Raw genomic sequence first — 16,784 nt, forward strand, 5'->3', positions numbered from 1 at the left:
GAATCCACTACCTTTGTATTCAAAAGTAACACGCTAGATCCTTATTTATATCCTTCCTATCTTCGATCCCGAAAAAATAATCTGTAAAACATAAAGGCATTACGCTGTGTTCAACGGTAAGTGCATGTATGTATCTCTTCATCATATTGTTGTCACAGCCCCTATTGACAGGGGAAAAAATGTCAATTACACCAAATCTCTGCACTTCAAAACATCATTCTTGTTCAAACTAAAACTATTGCATATTTCTGAGATAGCTTGTTCACTAAGATAACCATCTTCATGTTCCCGGTTAATAAGGTCCTCCAACTCCTTCGATGGCTCAAACACCTGTTCCATTATATCGATAATGGAAAATATAACATTAAAGCGAAAATGATTACCATCAAGGCTATAAAGCTATGCATCACCAAGAAGAAATACATGCTAAACTGTTCAAGGATTGTTGAATGGTGTACGCAGACTTATGTATCAAATAAGACTGACAGCCAATAAAAGAATGTACTCTTGGCATTCTTTTGATATAAAAGAATGGTTGGTACCGAGAAATCTTTGTAAAGATGCAGCGCAGAACATGATAACTAAATTATTATTTAATTGTTTATAAACTTTACTTCGCTAAATTCCATTTAATAAAAAATATCATTATTAACACAAAAAATTGATGACAAGTAAAATGGAAAATCTAAACAGAACATACTCGGTGTCGGAGGTAATCGAGCTAACGGAAGTGCAAGAACAACGAAGCAAACATAAACAGTGTAACATCAAATAATCCTGTTATGTCCAGAGTTCAGATTAGCACATGAACTTACCCATTTGAAACTTGGTAAATTATTAGTTCCATGTTTCCAATCTTTATGCTCAGATTCATTCCCCTTCCCATTTTGTGTTTTGAGCTTGGGAGACTAGCTGAAGGAGCTTCTCACTTCACCGCAAAATCAAACATAGACAAACAATCGTGAGTGAATAGTGATACTTTTGAAAGTGGCTGGTTCAAAATTAGCGATCACGATCAACAATGACACTAAAAACTAAGGGATCCACATAATGAAACCCAAAATGCTCTATTGCTTAAAAACTACCTACTTTCTACCGACCATCTGATTCTTTCCCCCCATTCCGCAAGATGCAGAACAGGCCTTCTCCAGTTCCTCAAGCAAAACACAACATGCATGCAACCGAACATAAGAGAAGTGGAAAGCAAAAGATAAATGATGTTCATATCGCAGACATATGAAGAAGTGATGATAGAAAGCAGTGAGAAGGAAGCACATGCGAAAAGTAATCTTGAGATTATATTCATATTTGAAACAGAATGTTGTAACATATATGACTCAAGGTGGAAAGATGCAAAAGGATTTTGTATTCTTAACACAGTTAGGCAGGAATTTCTAAAATTAAATTTTACTATAAAGAAGCAGCTTTTACAATAGGCTATGCTAAACTGTTCATTTCAAATATTATCAGTGTAAACACATCCCTCTACGACACTCCCTTTTAAACCATGCAAAAGTATCTGACTCTTAAGAACATCGAATCCACCTGGAGTCCTCGCCAATGTGAATAAGTGAGAAACAAGGCCCAAAAGAATGGGATGTTAGGCAGAGGCAGAACCTGTGAGAAAAGAAGATCGAGTGAGAATGAGACAAAATATAAATGAAGAAAAATTCAAGTCACAAAAGAGGCTATACAGTAAATGATGGAATCAAAAAAAAAATAGATACTTACAGTAAATGCAGTGGTCAGTGGAAGCAATGAAACCGAACCATAAAAGTATTTTCTGTGTATAACAGTACCCCTGAAAATTTAAAAACACATTTTTACTAATGATATTGTTACTGCTGAAATTTGTACAAATATAAAAAAACATATAAATATAAAATTAAACACACAATACATTCCAAAACCTATCGATAGTTTGTTGGTGTTAAATGCCTTTAACGCCACAGTTACCAATAAACCAACTGCACACTGAGTCATAAACCCGTGTTAGAGATTCTCTGTCCTTTCACATCGAGCATAAGAGCATTCTCAATAACACAGCAATGATACCTCAGAAATGTCATAGACCAGGCTGTAGGACCAGTTAAACAATGAAGTATCCCTACATGTTGATGGTTAAACAATCTGTTTGGAAATGAGAAATAGCTTATGATCTCTAGCAATTAAGAAAGCAATAGAAAAGAGGTAAAACAATAACCTCAAGGCTATTTGCCGTAATCTTTGCTGCACAAGCCGTGCATTTAAACTGAAAAAAAAGATAGAAGTATCAGGAACAAACCATGAGTCTAAAAGCACCTCTACATGCAAATAACCAACATAATTCAAAATTCCATTTAGTGCATCAAGCTATATTCCTCACAAATTATGCAAAGTCCCATATACCAGACCAAAATATGGCACTGTTCATTTTTCCATAGAAGAAGCAGAAAATGTATATAGATTTCAACAAAGGACTAAATCATAGAAGGATGACTGGTTAGTATTGTTCATTTTTTAATATTGAGAAAGAAGAATACAAGAAAGCAAAAGATGCAGTAATATTTTTTTTGATAGAATAGGGAGACCTCATTAAAAAACCCCTTCGTACTCAACGAAATATGAAAGTTTTGTCGAGCATTGGAAGGAGGAAAAGAGTGTCTCATAAATTTTATTGAACCATTGAAAATTACAACTTAGATTACATCAGAAACATACAACCACAAAACCAAACAAAACAGAACCCCCCAACTATGCGTACATACAACCCCTCTCATCCAATGCCTTCTTTAGCCAACTTATCTGCCTCCCAATTTGCCCCTCTAGGAATATGCCTGATCATCACATCTTTATCCCTAATAAACTCTAAAATTCCATTCAACAACAAACACAACTGATTCGGACAACCCCCAAATTCTTAATCCAATTAACCACAACAAGACTATCACACTCAACAATAAGTCTTCCTTTTCCACCCCATTGGGAATCAAAGAAAAGATTCAAACCCTTAATAATGGCCAACATTTCAGCAGCTGTAGGAGGTCCTTTACCAACAGCCTCAGAGAATGAAGCCAACGTAGAACCCCTTGAATCTTTAATAATCCCTCCTATACCACCTTTCATCCGATCATCCGTGACAGCACCATCCACATTTAATTTGAAGAAACCTTCAGGAGGCGGAATCCACTGAACCCGATTGATCACCCTATTCCCCTGACTTCCACATCTATCCGCAACCGAAGGATCCCCCATAAGACAATCCCTTCTAATACATTACCATAATGCTATGAAAGCTAGAAAACAAAGTGATTAAAAAAAATATATATATATATATATATATATATATATATACTGGACTTAAATATAGATCCTAGAGAACATTTAAATATATATACTGGCAAGATTAAGAAGTACAAGTAAATTGCAGATACAGAACAGAAGATGCAGCAATGAAAAAGATAAGAATAGAACCTGGTGGGGTATGTAATCTGAACATTAGTAACGTCCTTGGTTATAGATTTCAACAAAATCTCAGATGGTTTAACTCGAGCTAAAAGCCGCAACCCCAGCCTAGGAAATACATTAAACCGAAACTAAAGCCAAGAATCAGCAGAAACTAAAGCCAAGAATCAGCAGAAACTAAAGCCAAATAATCCAACAGTTTAAACCAAACATATTCGACTGTCAAGTAATACCCATGTAGCTTGTTTTTGAAACTGCCCTCAGGCGCCTTTTCCAATCCCATCCAAGACTTATTCATCTATAACAAACAACCATCAGCAAACCGAAAACCGAGTAACATAGTATCCAAATACACATTGAAGTTACTGAAAGCATGAAATAAAAATTCAAAAAGTGGGGCGTTTAACGTTTATAACATAGAAATCAAGGATAATGGAACAAGAGGGCTTACCTTGTTGGAAACGAAATCGATAAGAAGCTCAGCATTGTCAATGAGGGGCTTGGGATTTGATGAAATCTTCTTGTAAATCCCTTTAACAGTGGAAGCTGTGTTAGCAGCGGAGAATTCTGATGGAGACGAATCAATGGATCTGCTAAAGCACCAGTTTTTCCCTTTAATTGGGAACACCACCAATCTAGCCCATATGATTATGATACTTTTCCTTTGTACTATTATCAAGTATGTATGCTCCACTATATATATATTTCTGTTAACGTAAGTGACATAACGATGAACCATTTCTGAAGCGTTGATAAAGACAACCTTACCTCGTCCGCCAATTTGTTTCCGAGTAAAAAACCACGTTAAGTCCTGCCTGTTAACATACCAAGTGTCCGGTGATTTAGAAAGATGATGACTTATCACGTGCATTTTTGCTATGCTCCCTAGAAAGCTCACTGCCTCTTTCAATTTAGCCATGTTTCTTCACGGTGATGTGGTCGTCCCTCATCTTTCAATTTAGTCATGTCTCTTCACAGTGATGTAGTCGTCCCTCGTCATAGGCGACGATTGCAACTGGTTAACCATACACACTGTGATAATCAGTTTTGCATAACAGTAATCGATTTGTTATAAATTAATACAATAGTCTCAATTATGAGTGGTCGATTTGTTATAAATGAAGAAAAAGAGCTAAGTAACTATTGTTAACATCGAATAATCAATTTGTTGTTAACTGATAACATTACTGACCAAATCGTTATAGTTTTAAAACATCAATGGAAAAAAGAAAAACTTACTCAAATAAGTAACTACTTATATACTACTTGTAACCCCCTCAGACCGATGCAGATAGCCCGATCTGATCTGGAGTGTCACATTATGGCCACCGGAGCGACCCATCGTAAAAATAGCGAAAAATTTAAAACTTTTTATTAGAACATGTAAACTAATAAAAATTATTTGTTACTATTTAAAAATAAAACAGATTTTCAGACTCGTATATAAAACAAAAATACAATTTACATGCCCCCTAATCATATGTACCATACTCTGCAAGCAACACCGGAAAACTCCCTTACTGATGTTGATAGTGATACTGGTACAATTCTTTTAACCTGCAATTATGAGTAATAGAGTGAGCTTCGAAAAGCTCAGTAATACAGAACTACCAGATGATGCTACATGACATGCAGATAAATGAGAAACCATAATTTCCTTATTGAATCATACGTATACCAGTGGGCGGAATAATTTGGGGTTCCCTTAGAAGTTCATCGAGTAGAAGCCATGAATCTCAGTCCATAAGAAACCTTTCATACTATCACTTTTTCATGAGGTTGAATACGATGCCTAGTGTGTTCCATCAGTACGATAAAACCATAGTAGGTACACTAATCAAATGCTAGTTCAGTAAAATCCCATAAACCATACTGTAGTGGAGCTTTTTAAACTCGTATTTTAAAACCATCTTACAAAGAGTTAACCTAAGAGAGCATCTTAGGGTCTGAAAGCCTACCCAAGATATATTTCGGGGTCGTGGGGGCTACCTAAGAACACATCTTAGGGCCGCAGGGCCTACCCGAGAATGATCTCAGGGCCGCAGAGCCTACCTAAGAGTCACATTACGTCCATAAAAATTTTCCAGCTTGATCAGAGTTGTACTTTACAAATCTGTATCTCCAATATACAGTTTATACAATGATACAAATCCATAAGCCATCACCGTTAAGTCGGTGCATCCATAAAATAGTAACCATAGATTTCAGTGTACCACATGTTAAAACAATAAAACAATTTTTCAAAATATAAGGAACACACTAGAGAATCCAAATATTTTTCAGATGCATTTTGTAGTTATCAATATGGATAACATGAACTTGTGCAAGTTGATCGGATTCCAGTAATAAAATCTTATTGAAGAGAATCGATTTCTAATCGATCTAATCAGACATTTCAGATTGATACTTTAGAATTCCACTAAGTTTCTATGTGTATCAGGAAAACGTTCAGGAACCTTTATACATAATAATTCTAAATTCAGATTTACTGCGAGTGATTCCATTACCCAAACAATCAGGGGTATTCAGGAATATACTTTGAATTCATAGGATTTCAGCCCAATTGAACCAAATGAGGTATTCCAAATCTTTTCCTTCTGTGTTACTTTCGTTTTCAAACATGACCGAAGTGATTTTAGATGAAAATATAGAATCGAAGATTCAAGTAATTTACAATCTATGAGTATCGACCATATTATCAAACAACTTGAGTTACACAACTCTCAAACTGATGGATCGGGAGGTATTTGGTCGAGCTTCCAATTTTTCTCTCATGTATCCTCAGCATCACATATACGAACTCGATTCCCAACATAATTTTCCTTGTCATAAAATTAACTTTAAATAATAATTTGAGGACCTAATTCATAAAACTAAAAGCTGATAGTGGTACTATAATATTTAATTACTAAAATCAGGGCAAAAATGAACTAATCTAAACTATCAAAGCTTGGCTATAACTATACTAAAACATGATGACAAAATCAGAATCTTACCAAAAATAGAGGACTCAAATTGTGATTTGGTCATCTCCCTTTCCAAAACCACTTCCAAATAAATTTTGAAATAATTATGACATAATCATAATAATTTGGAAGTTAGAAAAATAGTTTAAGCTTTTAGCAAACTTGGATGACTTACTTTGTAATTTACCCGTTCTCACTTTAATAACAACCCCCAAAACCACATGCTGCTCTCTTTTCACTTTCATTTTCAATTCTTTTTTTTTCTTTCTTCCTCAGATAATCTTTCTTTCCAGACTTAGACTTTAAGCCATTTTCCATGTCTCTTAGATATCTTCACTGAGCTCTGCAAGTGAAGCAAGGAAGCTTCGTCGACCGACAGTAAAAAATTGGTGACCACCACGTCAACTGCCATCTCCGGTCTCCGTTCAAGACCAACTTTACTCGTAAGTTGAATCGTTCTTCTAAACATGAATATGAGGTCTGATATCCCAAAATCATCTTCGTTTATCCTAGATTTGAAATTATTGAATTTGATGCACGTTGATATTTCGATTTCTTGAGTCAACTAGTACCGAGCCATGGCGTGACCAAGCAGAACCGAACTGGGGGAGGACTCGGTATTGACGAGTCAAGGATTACAAATGATTAGCAACTTGTTGGAGTCGAGTGAATCAGCCTAGAGGTAAACCAGACCGAGCGAAGACGTGATGGGGTGAGGAAATCGGAAGGAAGGAAAATCGAGACTGAATCTAAGCCATTGGTTCCGATCGGGATTGTATACATGGATGCAGGAATAGAGTAAGATGTGATGAGGTCAAGTTTTGGTTTTAACGCCAACCTTATCCAAATACTTAGCCTTCAGAATTGGAAATTTTTGAAGATAATTGATTTTGAATTGTAAGCCAAGCATCGGTGGAAATAAAGCTCACAATGACAAATAATAATTGAATACAATAATAGAATTCATATCAGACAAAAAAAAAAAAAGAATTCACATGAATTCTATGTGAATTCTAGAGTCTCTTAAACCCCATATTCAACTAAAAAAACTAACCCCACTAATTGGGGTGTGACAATTCTCCCCTCCTTAAAAGAATTTCATATTCGAAATTCATTCATGTCACATAATTACAGAAATGATACTTCTATCAGTTCTTTCATATCGTTCTGTAGCTTTTACAGAAATACCGATCCTCTACTAATCCTTAACCAATTGAGCATACATTCTTATCAAAACATTTCCTTATTTCAATAAAAGAATCCAAACGAAAATTTTCTTGAGGAATCAATTCAGTATTGGTCACGAGAATAGTCTCATAGAGCAGTAGAATATCCCAATTTCATTTCCGGAGTCGGGTCAGAATTTCTCAGATAAGTAACTCTCACAAGTCTCGTGAGGTACTTTACAGAACTGATATAGACGTTACTGATATTCCTTTATGTAAAGGTAGAGCCTTAACGGATAAAAACTTAGGTTTGCTCTTTACAGAGAGGGATTCAACCTTGGAGTTCCGGCTCAGAGAAGTACGACTGTAGTTTAGGGCATGTACTGATCAGACATCTTTTGACATTCGACCGGCCGATCTATCTTGAAAATTTTTGACTCAAACGATAGCTCTAATACCACTAAATGTAACCCCCTCAAACCGATGCGGATAGCCCGATCTGATATGGAGTGTCACATTAGGGCCACCGGAGAGACCCATCGTAAAAATAGCAGAAAATTTAAAACTTTTTATTAGAACATGTAAACTAATAAAAATTATTTGTTACTATTTAAAAATAAAACATATTTTCAGACTCGTATATAAAACAAAAATACAATCTACATGCCCCCTAATCACATGTACCATACTCTGCAAGCAACACCGAAAAACTCCCTTACTGATGTTGATAGTGATACTGGTACAATTCTTTTAACCTGCAATGATGAGTAATAGAGTGAGCTTCGAAAAGCTCAGTAATACATAACTACCAGATGATGCTACATGACATGCAGATAAATGGGAAACCATAATTTCCTTATTGAATCATACGTATACCAGTGGGCGGAATAATTTGGGGTTCCCTTAGAAGTTCATTGAGTAGAAGCCATGAATCTCAGTTCATAAGAAACCTTTCATACTATCACTTTTTCATGAGGTTGAATAGGATGCCTAGTGTGTTCCATCAGTACGATAAAACCATAGTATGTACACTAATCAAATGATAGTTCAATAAAATCCCATAAACCATACTGTAGTGGAGCTTTTTAAACTCGTATTTTAAAACCATCTTACAAAGAGTTAACCTAAGAGAGCATCTTAGGGCCTGAGAGCCTATCCAAGATAGATTTTGGGGCCGTGGGGGCTACTTAAGAACACATCTTAGGGCCGCAGGGCCTACCCGAGAATGATCTCAGGGCCGCAGAGCCTACCTAAGAGTCACATTAGGTCCATAAAAATTTTCCAGCTTGATCAGAGTTGTACTTTACAAATCTGTATATCCAAGATACAGTTTATACAATGATACAAATCCATAAGCCATCACCGTTAAGTCAGTGCATCCATAAAATAGTAACCATAGATTTCAGTGTACCACATGTTAAAACAATAAAACAATTTTTCAAAATATAAGGAACACACTAGAGAATCCAAATATTTTTCAGATGCATTTTGTAGTTATCAATATGGATAACATGGACTTGTGCAATTTGATCGGATTCCAGTAATAAGATCTTATTGAAGAGAATCGATTTCTAACCGATCTAATCAGACATTTCAGATTGATACTTTAGAATTCCACTAAGTTTCTATGTGTATCAGGAAAACGTTCAGGAACCTTTATACATAATAATTCTAAATTCAGATTTACTGCGAGTGATTCCATTACCCAAACAATCAGGGGTATTCAGGAATATACTTTGAATTCATAGGATTTCAGACCAATTGAACCAAATGAGGTATTCCAAATCTTTTCCTTCTGTGTTACTTTCGTTTTCAAACATCACCGAAGTGATTTTAGATGAAAATATAGAATCGAAGATTCAAGTCATTTACAATCTATGAGTATCGACCATATTATCAAACAACTTGAGTTACACAACTCTCAAACTGATGCATGTCAACAAGTCAATTGATTATCCTTCCAGTGTATTCACTCTTTAACACTATAATGCAGATCCATAGATCATCCCCATAATCATCGCTGAATAGATCTCCCAACTGTCTTTATTTCATTTCCATGTTTCAACGATATCAGGAAATACAGACGTACTTGATTCATGGTTCATAACCCATAAAGACAATTCATCATGTAAGTTCAACAGTGTTTCCAGACTCATCAAAATCACTTATTTAATCCTCATTCATTGAGGTTATTTAGTTCATTTAACAATCATGTCTATTCTTGTTACTTCAGAGTTTTCCAGAGTAATTCAGACGTTTCTGAATTCCAAATACAAATTGCATTTCTATTCAGTTCAATTTAGTCATATACTAGAGTCATTCTAGTATTCGTGATTGATTTATCTTAGGGATATCCATTACTTACTATCGAATATGCTCTAGCGTTGAGTACTTCCAAAATTATCATCAATTCAAACTTGAGAAAACGAACAAGCATTCAAGTGGTTCCTATACCATTCAAGTATTGATACAACACTAGCATTGGTTGACCTGCTTAAGTTGCGTTCTATAACCTTTCAGAGCAGTACAACATCCATGTTTATTTGAATTTCTTAAATAATCCAAGACATTTACTTAGTCTAGGACATAAGAGTATTTTGGTCCTTTTTATGTTCAATGATCTTCCATTCATTTCAAAGCTTGAGGATATCCATTCATTCCTGGCATGGTGATATTCTTTAATCATTTCCATTATAGGGGTATTTTGGTCATCTTACAGATCTAGAATATTTCAATCATTTCCTTCCATCCGGTCTTATTATTTAATTCAAACTTATCATTTATGTCAGTCCATTCGAACTATTCTAACAAAATATCACCATCGATAAATTATTATTATTCATGTACTTACTCAAGTCGAAGATTTCCAGGTTAAATGCCTTCTCAGATGTTACTAACGGATTATCAGGAATTTTCTATATAAAAATAGGATCTCAACAATCAAATCAGTAATTTATCGGTTTAAAAACAAATTCTCATGTTACTTTCTCATTCATAGTCAACTTGGCCTATTTTTACCTCTCAAGGGCATTTTCATAATTTCTTAACCAGATAATTTCGGTATTAACTCTTAATGAAAATAATTATACTTTAGAGATCCAATGGTTAATTGCTTTCCCGAACATTCTTTGATCTCGAAATGATTTCTTAACAGACTTCTCGTATCTTGCATAAACCTTATTGGGTTAAAACCCGGTTATCCAAATTTTCTAAGCAAACTAGTATTTCTTATGCACATCTTTAGTTTCTCAGATCAATATATCCTTTCAGAGTTATTAGTCAACTTCTAGGGACAATTCTTGTCATCTTACAATATAAGGGTATTTCTGTAATTTTACCCTACCGAAATATTCTCATAATTTCCCATCCAAGTACCTTTGATGAAATAATTTATATGTTACAGATCCAAGCTAATTCTTTTGTCACTAACCACAGAACTTGTAATTTTAATTCTAACAATCCATCAATTTCTTATAAAAGTCATCTGAACCATAATCAGTTACCGAATTTTTATCGTATTCTGATCGAGTGTAGAAATTACTTAACTACACGTATGAGACCAGTGTTATCATATTCATGCATTTACCAATATTCACATGTTCCATAAAGCATAAAGAGGTAGTAAAGTATTACCTCGATTTTTGTGTTATACCGATCAACCATTTAAATTTTATTCGATCGCCCTCGAACTTGAACTCAACTTCCAATAATTCCTCGGATACAAAACAACCGAATTTACATCAGAAACTAGACTTAAATTAAAAATCATATTGAATCCGAAGATAAAACATTGAAAACGGCTTACGCGTACGGATGGATCGAGAGGTATTTGGTCGAGCTTCTAATTTTTCTCTCACTTATCCTCAGCATCACATATACGAACTCAATTCCCAACATAATTTTCCTTGTCATAAAATTAACTTTAAATAATAATTTGAGGACCTAATTCATAAAACTAAAAGCTGATAGTGCTACTATAATATTTAATTACTAAAATCAAGGCTAAAACGAACTAATCTAAACTATCAAAGCTTGGCTATAACTATACTAAAACATGATGACAAAATCAGAATCTTACCAAAAATAGAGGACTCAAATTGTGGTTTGGCCATCTCCCTTTCCAAAACCACGTGACCTTCCAAATAAATTTTGAAATAATTATGACATAATCATAATAATTTGGAAGTTAGAAAAATAGTTTAAGCTTTTAGCAAACTTGGATGACTTACTTTGTAATTTACCCGTTCTCACTTTAATAACAACCCCAAAACCACGTGCTGCACCCTTTTCACTCTCATTTTCAATTCTTTTTTTTTTCTTTCTTCCTCACATAATCTTTCTTTCCGGACTTAGACTTTAAGCCATTTTCCATGTCTCTTAGATATCTTCACTGAGCTCTGCAAGTGAAGCAAGGAAGCTTCGTCGACCGACAGTAAAAAATTGGTGACCACCACGTCAATTGCCATCTCCGGTCTCCGTTCAAGATCAACTTTAGTCGTAAGTTGAATCGTTCTTCTAAACATGAATATGAGGTCCGATATCCCAAAATCATCTTCGTTTATCCTAGATTTGAAATTATTGACGTTGATATTTCGATTTCTTGAGTCAACTAGTACCGAGCCATGGCGTGACCAAGCAGAACCGAGCTGGGGGAGGACTTGGTATTGACGAGTCAAGGATTACAAATGATGAGCAACTTGTTGGAGTCGAGTGAATCAGCCTAGAGGTAAACCAGACCGAGCGAAGACGTGATGGGGTGAGGAAATCGGAAGGAAGGAAAATCGAGACTGAATCTAAGCCATTGGTTCCGATCGGGATTGTATACATGGATGCAGGAATAGAGTAAGATGTGATGAGGTCAAGGTTTGGTTTTAACGCCAACCTTATCCAAATACTTAGCCTTCAGAATTGGAAATTTTTGAAGATAATAGATTTTGAATTGTAGGCCAAGCATCGGAGGAAATAAAGCTCACAATGACAAATAATAATTGAATACAATAATAGAGTTCATATCAGACAAAAAAAAAAGAGAATTCACATGAATTCTAGAGTCCCTTAAACCCCATATTCAACTAAAAAAACTAACCCCACCAATTGGGGTGTGACACTACTTATATAATTTACCTTTTATTTTACTTGAAGGTTTGATATAATATATCTCGAGTTTTAGGTTTTATACAGAATTTGTTACGGTTCTAACAGATCGAATCAAACCAATGTAGTCTCTAATGTTTTTTCAGTTGATTACAAACAGAATAAATGAATTCAAGTTCAGGGTTTCAGCCCCAGAGTATATCGCATCATACAAACTCCATTACAGTGTAAGAATGTTGTAAAACTAATAAGTAATCAAATCAATGAAATGCTCGTATAATACACTATAATACAATAATACCAAACCTACCATTCTCTCCAATGGAGCATCTTTAAAATGTCACAATTTTACTGTCTGCCATTTCTGCATATTCTTCACTCCTCACCTGCTATAAAGTTTGGCACTTCACCTTGGCATAAGTACTCATCACATAAAGATCCTGTTCCCCAGCCCCTTCGGAGTCGCAAAATGTCCTCCGTAAAGGTTGAACCTGGGGCTCCAATGAACACACTCGCCATAGCACATATGGTCTTATCCAGCATAGCTTCCACCTTTAAAATATCAGTTAAGAGAAAATTCAGACTGATCCTAGCAAAATAGCAATGATATGGAATTATGGATGCTGGAGTTTAAAATGAAGTTGGGGAGGCTGATCATGGATACACAATCCTTCAAACTGTACAGAATAATAAGTGTACCAAATACTTCTGAAGCTCAGTGGTGCTTTTCAGAACCAAGTATAGGTTGATTATCACAAGGTAGAACTTGAAAAAGGACACGTGTCTGTGTATGATAAGCTCAAAAGAGTGGCCCAGTTTTACCTTCAAACATGGAATTTTCCTTTTGTTGGCTGATATGCATTAAAACTCAAATATAGAGGAGAGAGTTTGATACTATCTTCTATATTGCTAGTAAGGTACACAAAATGATAAGAGTTAAAAATTAAAGAACTTAAAGAGAACTTCAACCAAACAAGCTTTTGCCTTGCAAAAGAGACTACCTAAGGGCATCAGCCATGTGCCTAATCAAAAGCCTCACTCACCTGAAAGGGTATGAGGAACTTTTACTGTCTAGCGCTAAGGCGCAAAGCATAGGCATGCCAAAGTGCACGCCTTGACAACATTGTTCATTCCCTGGATCTGACAGATAGGGCCCAATCATTCATAACACCTAATACATAGACCTAGCACTAAGGATCTTTTAGGCACAATGTGACAAAAAAAGCAGGGTGCGCTGCAATAGCAAAACAAGCCTCACTACTTGACAAGCCAAATGATAAGTCAACCTTTATTTTTCAACAGGTTTGACTTAAAATCTAGAAAACCCTAAACTTATCAGGATTGAGGGATTGAATAGTGAGAAGACAAATCCTGGTCATGTAGACAATTCTAACCTTTGAATAGAATATTCGAAAAACAAAACCAACTCATAATTGTTCTTCCCCCAAACACTAAAATAGTATAAAATCTCACCTGAGGGTCATCCTCGATTCCATGTCTGTATAACAAGGCATCCCATTTTTCAGCTGAACTGCGAGGAGGTCGTTTAACCAGTGGTATAGTTTTTCCGTTCACCACAACCATCGATTGTAGCAAACCAGTTTCACTTTCTGCTGCATCTGTTGAAAGGTATATAATTGGAGTGTTGGCCCTTTCAACCATTCTAGTGATGCAATCCGCAGCTTGAGGAATAGGGTAAAAGCAACTTGGATTTTTAACATTGCTGAGGAAATAAACAAGTAATGTTAGTGGTATTTTACACAAACCCCACTCGCAAAAGCATAAGGCCATACAGACAGACCCAAGATGACAAGAAACCAACATTTACTGGCAATGGCCAAAACCCATTTGTTATGACAAAAACCCTCTATGGTAGGATGGGAATCTATATACAATTCCAGCAACCCACATCATTTGAAGACAGGCAAGACTCCAATACATGAAATTCTCAAAAACTATGGACAGTCTTTCATGCTAGTAAATTCCAAACACTTTGAAATCAAAGCATATCCATTCAGTTCTCAGAACTATGGATACGCTCAACTAAAACAGATAAAGTTTGACATACTCAATCAAACAAAACTAAATCAAAGCAAAATAAAGATAATGTCATCATTTTAATCTTTGACTTCTGTTCTCTAAAATAACATTATGGCTTAAAAAGTAAAGATTCTTACTTTGCTACACAAGTTCCATAGTTTAAAGCAAGAAATGACAAAAAAATTTGAAACTATACCAGAACTTCAAGAATCCATGTCGCCGAAAATGAAGAGCGATAAAATCACTTCCCAAGAACGTCTGAATAAACCGTTGAGCAGTCAACAAGATAAGCTTACTCGGCTCGATCAAGGTCTTACACTTATGCGCAATCGGACCACCTGGTTGCGTCACCCAATCTGTTTCCACGCCCGCAAAAAAGACATCCCCTATTGCAATAACATCGTCATCCGAAGCAAACTTCTCTTCCACATCCTTGATCGTTTTTGTACTCGGTTTCTTAGTATCTTCATTCTTCCAAGCATTCTGCAATTTCCCCATCGAAATTCCTAATGATCTCAACTTCTTCAAGTGCTCTTCGTCCACATAACACGGCTGCGGACTCGAAAAATAGCAAATGAACCTATCAATGTGAGCGCGATTCTTCTTGATTTCCATGAAGTCTTCGAATGGGATAACAACTTTTTGCCCAACACAATCATTAATGTGATGAATATCGAGCACTCGATTGTACTGGTAATCGAATTTTGAACTTGGAATCACCAATGCCCGATTCAGAACCGCTGCGAAAAACATGTGTTTCTCCAAACAAATCAGATGGTTACTCATTTGACCCGACAAGCAAATTGCGAACAAGAATTTATTGGGCTTGGGTTTCCATTCAATCGTTCTTCTTTCAGCGAATTTCTGGTCAACTTTTCTGCAACGGCCGAAACTGTAACCGGCATAGTTGGGGTCCAAAACGGTGACGTTTTCAACGGCGTCTCCCGTTTTGTGAGGGGATAAGAGGGTTTGTTGAATTTGTTTGTTTAACGTGATCTGATTAAGCAATACGGCTTTCATGTCGTCAAATTGGACGGCGGTGACATTGTTATTAGAGTTCACGAAAGTGTGATTCCAAAGAGAAAGAAGGGAACTCTGCTGTTGATTCAACAAGTAAAGAGCTTGAAGTTGGGATTCTTTGATTCGATCCGACACCATATTGAATTTAAGGGAAGAGATGTTGGAAGAGAAGAGGGAACGAATGTCGGCGGAGAAGAAGATAGGGATGATGAGGAGAGGAAGAATGATGGCGAAGAGGTAACGTTTGTTGAGGGAGAGCTTGAAACGTCGTCGGATTTGGGATTCGATCTCCTCAATGCGGAAACTGGATCTTGGAGGAGTGGAAGCGCGTGGGATGGTTGGGATTTGGTGCGGGAGGTTCTTGGTGTCGTTTTGGTGGATTAAGGTTCGGCGATCGTCTTCGTCGGATGAATCTCGGTCCATTGTTTTACTTAGGAATGATCAGTGAGTCAGCGAGTGAAGGAAACGGCTGAGTGTGCGCATTAATCTTTTAGGGTTTGAAAAAAATTAATACCAATAACATTAATTAGAGGTTGAATTAGTTGGGTTGAGGAAGGAAGAATGTCAATTGTGGAAGGAGGAGAAACAAGTCGGTGGAAGAAAACGACTCGGTACCATTATATTGGGTGGGTTGGATCCACCGACCCGATCCAACAGACAGACGACGTCGTACTAAACCCACGTGAGAAAGTTAGTTGAAGTGGAACGCTTTGCCATATACAAGTGGGGAAACCGCAACTTATTTGTGAAGAACTAAAAGCAAAGATGGTAGGAGGAAAAATCTTTAGGCCATATTTTCTTGAGTTTAAAGAAAAACAGTTTTAGATTTAATGATCAATGTAATATCATAATTAAGAAAATAATCTCTTTTATTAGTATTTATTCAAAAGACTCTTAATTTTTTGACAACGAATCTCTAATAGACGTTGTGCTATAACTTAGAACTTCTTAATATAACAATTATCTCTTTAATCACTAAAATCACTTGATGCGTATAAAATTAACATATAAATATAAATTATTATACAATATGTCATATATTAATTAAAAAATA

General features: G+C 35.9%; 2 protein-coding genes across 6 annotated transcripts; both read right to left on the bottom strand.

Moving 5' to 3' along the window:
- Positions 1-16: 16 nt before the first annotated feature.
- Positions 17-4,640, bottom strand: LOC120217765. 5 transcript variants are annotated; one of them, XM_039214839.1, is made up of 8 exons: positions 3,896-4,629; positions 3,678-3,742; positions 3,454-3,552; positions 2,204-2,251; positions 1,732-1,801; positions 1,546-1,617; positions 816-928; positions 17-330 (listed from the first exon to the last, which is right to left on the bottom strand). In XM_039214839.1, the coding sequence occupies exons 1-7, from the start codon at positions 4,361-4,363 to the stop codon at positions 926-928; spliced, it is 825 nt and encodes a 274-aa protein (XP_039070770.1). In that variant the 5' UTR covers positions 4,364-4,629; the 3' UTR covers positions 17-330; positions 816-925. The 5 variants fall into 5 exon arrangements, with proteins under 5 accessions (XP_039070770.1, XP_039070769.1, XP_039070771.1 ...); XM_039214840.1 differs by lacking the exons at positions 17-330; positions 816-928 and adding exons at positions 1,911-1,974; positions 2,056-2,130 and having other exon boundaries at positions 1,603-1,617; positions 3,896-4,636; XM_039214842.1 differs by lacking the exons at positions 17-330; positions 816-928 and adding an exon at positions 1,911-2,130 and having other exon boundaries at positions 1,603-1,617; positions 3,896-3,975; positions 4,213-4,633.
- An 8,199-nt stretch (positions 4,641-12,839) lies between these two features.
- Positions 12,840-16,293, bottom strand: LOC120217763 (O-fucosyltransferase 36-like). The gene is made up of 3 exons (XM_039214835.1): positions 14,907-16,293; positions 14,144-14,393; positions 12,840-13,222 (listed from the first exon to the last, which is right to left on the bottom strand). The coding sequence occupies exons 1-3, from the start codon at positions 16,151-16,153 to the stop codon at positions 13,046-13,048; spliced, it is 1,674 nt and encodes a 557-aa protein (XP_039070766.1). The 5' UTR covers positions 16,154-16,293; the 3' UTR covers positions 12,840-13,045.
- Between the last annotated feature and the right edge of the window lie 491 nt (positions 16,294-16,784).

This window comes from Hibiscus syriacus, unplaced genomic scaffold, assembly GCF_006381635.1.
Source record: "Hibiscus syriacus cultivar Baekdansim isolate YM2019G1 unplaced genomic scaffold, ASM638163v2 tig00110187_pilon, whole genome shotgun sequence".
In the NCBI taxonomy this organism is placed as follows: domain Eukaryota; kingdom Viridiplantae; phylum Streptophyta; class Magnoliopsida; order Malvales; family Malvaceae; genus Hibiscus; species Hibiscus syriacus.